The 9,642-nt window shown below is 39.9% G+C and overlaps 1 protein-coding gene across 1 annotated transcript; it reads right to left on the reverse strand.

The window, feature by feature from the left end:
• Positions 1–67: 67 nt before the first annotated feature.
• Positions 68–2,962, reverse strand: LOC117463015 (SLAM family member 9-like). The gene is made up of 4 exons (XM_034105421.2): positions 2,783–2,962; positions 1,556–1,858; positions 1,191–1,472; positions 68–660 (listed from the first exon to the last, which is right to left on the reverse strand). Exons 1-4 carry the CDS (start codon positions 2,829–2,831, stop codon positions 542–544), a joined length of 753 nt encoding a protein of 250 aa, XP_033961312.1. The 5' UTR covers positions 2,832–2,962; the 3' UTR covers positions 68–541.
• Between the last annotated feature and the right edge of the window lie 6,680 nt (positions 2,963–9,642).

Consider the following 9,642-nt stretch of genomic DNA (forward strand, 5'->3'; position numbering starts at 1 on the left):
TACAATTAATTGCAAACATATGAGTAATTTTTCATTTGCATGAACACATAATAGATAATGGAAAATATAGGAATAAAAAAGCTTTATTAAATGGCGCATGTATCCTTTCATTCAAAATGTAAACAAACATAAAACATACTGTACAAAGAACAACTAAATATGTTTTTTGAATCTTTATCATACAAATAAAAACGTTATTCGTGATTTGACCTACAAACAGATGACTTGATATAATCATTGGATTAACAAGAACATTCAGCATTTTCTCGAAAGCTGCCTTCTGTGTTTTCCTTGCAAAACAGCAATGTTTACATCAAGAGTAGCCAATATGAATTCTCATGTACATTGTAAGTGAACATATCTATATCCATGTTTGCTACTTCTAGCCTTGAGGCCGCACACTTTTGTTGTTGAACTTATATTTCTTGGTGTGTGGTTTATGAAAATGTATTTGAAGATGTTTCGTTTGGAAATAATGTGCAATCCCCCCAACTACCCCTAGGGGTCCCCCTACCCCCGGTTGGGAACCAGAACTATGAGATTATTTGTTCTCGTTGAGCTTCTCCATGAGATGAACCGTGATGACAGCAGACACCATGATGATCAGACCCACAGAGAACACACACGTCTTCACCAGGCACACAGATAACCCCTCTGGATCTGAAACACAACAGAGAGTTTCATATCAGAACCGACACAGAGATCCAGACTGAGACGCACAACTGAGTGAAAGCAGCAAATCAATGATTACTACTTTATTTGGATAGCAGTTTGACTACTTTACAGTTTGCAAGTACTTTGAGTCCTACATTGTAAAATACTTGTAAAAATACTTGCATTACAAAGTGCAGTTCTACAGACTGTCGATATGCATGATGCAATGTCAAACAGCATGGTGGCGGTTTAATGTTGAATTAATGTTTATTCTGTTCTTCAAATATGCAGATATTTTTGTACTCATACACATATTAAAGTTCAAAGGTTTATATAAAGGTTCTATTATGAGACAAACACACCACACAATTCATTTTTTTATTCAAAGTTTCTTCAAATTCAATTGTTGTAGTTTTAAGTTCACATTAACACCTGCAGCCTGACGGAGCGGGTTATTCATTTACAAAGAAGTTTTGTTTAACTTAAATTCCAAACTGTGAGTTATTATCAGGAAGTAGTTTCCCTGTTAGTCTTACCATCATGCTGGTGGCAGACATCTTTGATTATTTTGGTGTCGTTGGTCCAGCTGACATGGTTGCTATGGTTACAGATGATCGAGCCACTTGATTGGTGGACCTGGAGAAAAGTATCAGGGATCCCCTCTGACCGCTCTCCTCCCTCCTGACTGCAGGTTCTGGTGTCACAGGAGAAAGTGCTGTTGATGTGAGAGTCCTGTGAGCTGCAGGTCACAGTGAAGCTACAGGAGGAAGAGCTTTCAGAGACAGAGCTCACTGTGAGGAGAGGGAGAGACGCTCGATCTGAGGAGGGAAGAAGCAGGTGAAGAGTTTCAGAAACAAGACCACAGAAACTCTATCGGTGTTTGAGAGGTTAACAAACCTACCTTGAACTTTGACGTAATATTTCGCTACTTCTTCTATTGACTCCTTTGCCACTACAGCAGTATAAACTCCACTGTCTGCCTCTTGGAGATTCTTCAACTTCACAGAGTAATTGTTCACAGGAAACTCGAGCCTTCCATCGTAATTAGCAGAGACTTGTTTGTCCTTAGAATTGAATCTCATTATGTTACTATTATTACATTTCCAGAAAAATAAATCAAATTTTACAAGAACAACAGCTTTGGTGACATTCAGAAGCACATCCTCTCCCTTCAGCACAAACACAGGAGTCCCAGCACTGATCCCTGTAAAACAGTAGACACATCATGCAGTAAATATCACACAATATATGGTTTTTAATTCTGAATGTTACTCCAATTCTGTACTTTATTTCTGACATTCTGATCATCAGCTAAACATCATCATCTCATTATGAACATAATTCATGATAACCCAGTGACCACCAAAGGGCAACTTAATGTATGTTCAGCTTTTGTCTCTCCTGCTAATTAGTATGATGAGTAACTTTAGCTGAAAGTGAACAGACGTGAAATACAAATGACTTACAATTACCATTACCTTTAATACAGCTAGGACTCCTCCTCACACAGACATTTCAGAAACAATTCTGGTGAAACGAAACCTAATGATGCATTGTTCCTATACTCCCCCCCCCCCCCCTACCATCCCCCCTACCATCATCCACACTGTTGCTCACCAACTTTGATCCTTTCCTCCACATACTAAAGTAGCTTTGTGCAAGAACTCTCACATTGTTCCTCATTGGTTTGTGGAATGTGTTGTCTTGAACAAAAATGCCAAGTTAATATTATATTTTAAAACAGCTCAGAAGATGTCAGTATCCAACACCATTATACCTTTTTTATTTTTTATAAAGATGTCTGCCAATATTTTCTTCTCTAAACTTCTTATTCAATATTTGTATTCACATGTTTGGCTTCTAATGCTCAGAGTTGATAACCAGGATTTAGTTTTCTGCATTTTCCCACTAAAACAAAGGTTTCTTTTTTGGATAGGAAGATACATTCCTGATGGCAGTAAGGTTGCTATACTCCACTTCAGCTGACTTGACGAAACTCCTCTTGGACCACAGTGATGCCACGTTTTTTAAACTCTTAAAGTGTCAAACTGTTTTCTGTTTTAAGCAGGACACAATCACTGTAATTAGATGATGTTAAAACATTGAATTAGACGTGTTTGTATCCTACCTCGTGCCTCAGTGCAGACCAGCAGCCCCAGAATCACGAAGATGAACATGACAGTCTCCGTCCGGTTGCCCTGCCTGAACACACAATGCCACAGGCTACAGTGTGTGTCCTGTTTAGCTCTAAGAACACATCACCAAGTCTTCTTCCTGTAAAAACCACATAACCTTTTGCATGACGTGGAGATACTAACTTCTCTTTCTCAAAGTTCCTCTCTTAACTCTGTTTTGGGATCTTTTGATAAAGACCTTTTTTAATTCAAAAGTTTGTCAAGAAAGCAGATTTGAATGTGAAAGTCAATTACAGGATGATGAACAAGGCACTTTTCATTTCAGTGGGTGTATGTTGCACCAGATGAAGCAAAAGGTGGAAAAGAAAACGGTGTCAATACATTACATAAAACCAATAAAAGGTGTAGTTTGCACTGTTTATTACTCACATGAGTTTATGTGTTGCTTTACTTTAACTCTTCTAGCTGGCGTCCTGCACAAACAATCATAACCACTTCCTTTCTCAGAGCTCTGTGTCTCACACCTCAACGTGTTTATAATCTGTTTCACAGAAAGAGGAACGTGCAAAGATGTCTTCACACAGCACACATTCTGCACTGACAACATGTACAAATAACTAACCATAAAAAAGGAAGGCCTGTCTTCTGTGGCTTACGCAGGCCAGAGCTTGGGTTGTTGGTTTTTCATAAACTAGTAACATGGTAATATGTCCGAATATGTGCTTGATGTGATCCTGTAAGTTACCATGGAGAACTTTGGTTAAAAGTGTTCTGCTCTTTTATCATCAAGCATCACATGATCAGTGTCCTCACCTCGCTCTGAATTAGTACTTCAAGTTGATAAAGGAGCAAAACACAAGATAAAAGAGGCAATTTCATTCCACTTTTATGACCTTGTTAATTTGTGTGTAGTCCCATCGTGTTTATAATGCAAACTAGTGCATGTCACAATTACATGATATCCCAGAAACGAAGAACAATGCGTTCTGGCCGACTCGTCTGGGCTTCTGTCAAAATGAAGGTCAAACTCAAACTTTGTCCAATTACCACTGACCTTCCTGCGAGCCTCATTACTCACACTAACGGGGCTTTCATTGAGGGTGAAACTGCTCTGAGGTACCGGGCACTGAATCCGAGGAATGAGAGATATTCACATTCTCCTCAAATAAAGAATAAGTAAAGGAAACTGTCATGTACTCTTTCACTGACACTGCGTGTTTTGAATTGATGGACATCTTGAATGAGAACAATGTTTACGAGCTGAAACAAAATGGAGAACTATAAAGATACTGTGATGGAAAAGTCTGAGAGGAATAGTTTCAAGTCAAGAGATTTTCTTTTTATGTTAAGGGGCCTTATTCTGCTCATGTTCAGGTTCATATCAGTAGTGTCTCTCCTGGGACATGTCTCCGTGCTCTAATGTTCACAAAGCTCTTTATTTGTCTCACACTGCCTGAGCTGCAGCACCTCTTTTCACCCTCTGTCTGAAACCAGAGCCCAGTCTGCTCTGATTGGTTAGCTGGCTGGCTCTGTTGTGATTGGTCAACCGCTTAGAGATGTCCCGCCCCTTTGCCTTTCATGTAATGTGTGGGAGAGCTAGACGGCAGAAGCCCACACGTTACAACATGTTCTTAAAGTAAACAAGGAAGTCCAATGGAGGCATTTCCAGCCGGGGCGGATCGTGCCGGAAAGAGGAACTTTGAGATGTTAGACTTTGCAGACCGATATAAGGGAAACTCCATTAAATGAAAATAGATCCCTTTAAATAAATGAATTGCTCACAGCAAGAATCTGAAAAGGCAGACTGAGTAGCGCTGTGTATTGTGTTCTTTTTGTGGTTGATTGCAACAGAAAACAGAACCGTTGCCCAGATGCAGACAGTAACTTATGTGGTCAGTGTTTTAACATCCCACCCCTCTTACGAGAACCCGTGTTAAAACACCTCCAAATATGGTATCAATGAGATTATTGACCTGAAAGGGACATTTCATCATCTTGAGTTCAGTGGTGAGCACTTCTCCATCCTGTACGGAGACCCGTGCCCGAGTTATAATAAAACATTCCAATGTAATACTGAGCAAGTATTTCTCTTGTGGACATTATGCACTTGTTTAGCAACAATTAAAAATGAAAATGCTCTCGCAGTATAACCAGAGGCATCCCTCTTCTATTAGGAGATGGATTATTTATATCATGGCGTTAAGAACCCAGGTCGATCAGTAACTGTCGGCTGATCATTCTGCCTCTGTGTTAATGCTGCTGAAGCCTCTTCTTTCACAAAGGATCAAGTGAAGATGCATCTAATGAGGCTTTATCCACCGGCATGTCTGTGAAGCTTGAGTTTGAGGAGTCCGGCTAAAACACTTGTCCTTCAACACAAGCATGCAGTGTTTCCTTATCTTTGAAAGCACTCCGTTATAAAGCGTCTGTTAATAAGGAAGAACAGCAGATGTAGACACGCAGCCAATTGGTGCAATGAATGCAGACATTGGGTATCCTGCTGGAGGACGCCATGCTGGCATCACCACCCGGAGAGAAGCCAAGAAAGATGCTTCTCAGTGTGCTTGGTGGCTGTGGAGTGCGGATTGGGAAAGATTGTGTCTTGTATGTCATTAAAATGCAGACGATGCATCAGAGACAAATCTGTCATTGTTTTTTCAACAGATTTGGTTTCTTCCTGACAGAAAAGAGATTCATGCTGCTCAGCAAATACATCTCTTCACGCTGCAAACATTGTCAGATGTTGCGACACACAAGATACAATTATATAAAATACACCCTCGCATTTTCATGCTGTCAGAAGCATACAATAAACTACTTCCAAATGTTTTTTTATATAAAATACAACAGATAACTTATAAAGAAATAGGACTAGCTGCACACAGTTTGGATTAAATAAACACAATGTATACCACATTAAACAGCTGTTGTTGGGTTAGTCTGATAAAGGTTTTAAGAAATATGTGATGTAAATGTTACTTAATGCGTATATACTGTATATTTACTGTGTCGGTGTTACGGCCTGGCTCATTGGCTGCAACAAAGATGGGAGACCAGACAAGTTAAGTGTAACAAAAGCGTATTTATTTACAATACCACAAAAACTAAAGGTCTTCAAAGAAACCTAATAAAGTGGAAGTCAGACGTCAGTAATGATTGCGTGTATGGGTGTGTGAAAATGTGCAGAAACAAAGACGCGGCCGTGTCCAACAGAAGAGTGAGAGCGCAGTATGGGTTGGTGTTGGCCTTTCTGTCGACGGCCCAGGTGTGGCTCATCAGGCTGATCACCTGAAGCACGAACAAGAGCCAGCAAGCAGAACACAGGCATAGACCACTAGTGGAGGGGAGGGGGTCGTAACACCCCCCCTCCCCTCTTAAAAAAGGGGTTCCCCCTAGGAACACCATCCAAAGTAGCAACCAACACAGAATAATATTTAATATATATAATATATATATTATATATATATATTAGTGCTGTCAAAATTATCGCGTTAACGGCGGTAATTAATTTTTTGAATTAATTGCGTTAAAATATTTAACGCATTTAACGCATGTGCAGAATGGCCCGCCCCATACTGCCACCAGTGGCAGCGCCAGGGTATGGTTGGGGTAGGCTACACCCATACCAAGAAATGGCTTAGCCCCACCATGAAAAATGATGTTAAAGTAAGCAAAATAAAGTCTGCCAACTCGCGCGGAGTAAATTGCACAGACAGCAGTTAGTAAGATTGATTTCAGTAGCCACGGTTTTGAAAACTTTTGTCACGTAGTGATCATCTTCTCAATAGAACATCTTTGATAACGGCGTGGTGTTGTTGCAGGAAGTCCCGACGCAGAATACTTTTGCTGTAGTACAGGGCAGAGCCATATAATAGTAATAGCCTACTATGGCTCTGGTACAGGGGTGCACATAACTGGTACGCAGGGTATGTGCGTAATCTGAAATGCGTACCGTCACTTGTGTCACAAAGCGCATTTGCGTACCGACGTACTTGTGAAGCTTTTCCAGAAGGCGGTTAGATCACCGGACGACAGAGTCGGTCTCCGTGTGCACAGACAGGGCTGTTGTTAACGTCGGTCTGTACAACTAAACGGAACTGTGCCAAAACTACGCCAACCGGCTGCGGAGGGAGACTCCCCCCTTCACTGGAGAACTGCGCTAAAACAGCTGATCACAACGTTCACACTCTGTGGTCACGAAGTACTCCACTAGCCGCCCCCCCCTCTGTCGACTTTCCTGAAGTACTCCCCCGTTGATAGAAATCAACACGTCATGAATTCAGACCCCACGGTTTGATGATTGATAGGTGTGTGGGCTGTCTTTCATTTTGACATGCAGAAAAATGTTTTATAATAAACATAGATACTGTATGTTAAATGGATATATCCGCCTTCTTTCATTTATCTTTCCATTCCCACAACAATATACATAAAGAAATGGAATATTTTGGACATAGTTCGAATGGTGATTAATCATGATTAATTAATTTTTAAGCTGTGATTAATCTGATTAAAAATTGTAATCGTTTGACAGCCCTAATATATTTTCTTATCAAGCTCCACATTTGTGGAATCAGCTTCCAGTTTGTGTTCGGGCGGCAGACACCCTATCCGTTTTTAAGAGTGCGCTTAAGACCTTCCTTTTTGATAAAGCTTATAGTTAGGGCTGATTAGATTCAGCCCCTAGTTTTGCTGATATAGGCTTAGTTTGTCGGGGGACATCTTACTTCTTCCTTCTCTCTGTCTATACCCGTGTACACTCATGTTCCGATTAACCCAGCTTCCCCAAATGTCTTTCTTTTTGGTGTCTATATACGCCGGGATCCGGAGTCATGGATGATCCTGCGGTCCTGTGTCCTGGATCGCGAGTCGTGGCTGTGGTCCTGGATGGATATCCTCGTGGATTCATCTTCCTATTATACACACATGCATTTCCAAATATTTGGACTACCTATGTTGCAAATGTATTATCTTTTCAATTTACACACGGCATCTATTGCACGTCTGTCCGTCCTGGGAGAGGGATCCCTCCTCTGTTGCTCTCCCTGAGGTTTCTCCCATTTTTCCCTTTAAACTGGGTTTTCTTTGGAAGTGTTTCCTTGTACGATGTGAGGGTCTAAGGACAGAGGGTCTAAGGACAGAGGGTGTCGTATTGTCTTACTGATATTCTACACACTGTGAAGACCACTGAGATAAATGTAACGTGTGATATTGGGCTATATAAATAAACATTGATTGATTGATTGATTGATTGATATATATATATAAACATTTAGTATGACATGTAAAATATAATAAAAACATGAGAATACAGTAAAGAAAATGTCATACAAAAAGTCAAAATATAGTATATGTAGCAACATAAATATAAATAATCAAAAGCTAATGATAGAAAGTCCTATTTTGGTTCAGTATGACTGCAATCAATAAAGTAGCTCCACCAATCCTGGATCAGCCTCCAAGAATCATCAGTCAGACTCTAATTAGTAATCAAGTCATTCCCAAAGCGTCTGTCTTCTGTCCCTGACCCAACAGACCCTCAGTGCAGTTACAGCAAGGACGTCTGTTATGACTCACGTAATCCTCGGGTTCAGTCATAAATAATTGCCTACATCCAGGGGTTAAATTGGGTTATTTTTAAGTGGGTCGCATTTCAAAGTTAAGGTGTACTTTGAGATCAACTTTAACAGGACAGATTGTGCTGTACATGTAAACAGTGTATTCAATACACAAACACGTGTTCAACATGATTCATCATAACATATGATTGATTACCCAGCGTGAAGAAGACATCTGCACAGCATGGTGACAGGGGCCGGGGCCATGTTTGAAGAAGTGTGTGATCATTTTGATGTACTTCTTTATGAGTATTTTGACATACACTAAGACTTTTTTCATTAAATATTCAACAGACTATACTATGACTTTTCTGTCATCATATTTCTTATTTTCATGATATTGTTCAACATACTTTACTATGACATTATTCTTAACAATTGTACGTACTATACTATGATTTATTTTCATGATATGGTTCAACATACTATACAAAGACATTTTCAGCATAATATAGTCTACGAAATCTACGACAAACTATACTATGACTTATCTCATATTTTGACATACTTTGAAATGACTTTTTTTGATAATATCATTGATATACTAAACTATGACTTGTTTGATGAAATGTTTACCAGACATGTCATTTATAAATTAGCATTTTCAACTTGCCATACTTTGACTTTTTCATGGCATTTTCAGAATACTTTACTATGAGTTATACTATTTACATATCATATTTTTAAACATATTACACTACGCTGTCATTTCATGATATGTTTGACATACTATAGTTTGGCTTTCTTCATGATAGCATTGTTGAACAGTGTTATCCGGCCCAATTAAACCCCTTGTTATAACCTAATCTACTCTTCTCCCTTTCTTTCCATTTAAAGCTCAATACCACACTCCCACCACAAGATGGCGAAAGCATCAAAGGAAAAAAACAAAACACTTGAAAACTTCTCCGCCTCGGAGACACAGAGCCAGTGACATCATCTGCGGAGGGACAGAGGGTGTACGAAGGACAAATGTCTTGAAATGCATTACATCATTCTCCACTAATATGATAATATATCTCAGGCTCTGAGTGCAGTGCCAAGCGTGAGGGGCCATCATCCATACAACGACGGCTTCAAATGTGAACAAGGGGGTAAAATGGAAGGTGGTGGTGGAAAAGGAGGGGGTCCTCTGGAGTCGGGAGTGCAGAGCTGAAGGTTATTCCAGACATTACTCCTCAATGAGAGCAGGAGGAGAGAGGAGAGGATCATCAGTATTACGCACTAAGTAAAGA

The sequence above is a fragment of the Pseudochaenichthys georgianus genome, chromosome 17 (assembly GCF_902827115.2).
Source record: "Pseudochaenichthys georgianus chromosome 17, fPseGeo1.2, whole genome shotgun sequence".
Classification (NCBI taxonomy): Eukaryota; Metazoa; Chordata; class Actinopteri; order Perciformes; family Channichthyidae; genus Pseudochaenichthys; species Pseudochaenichthys georgianus.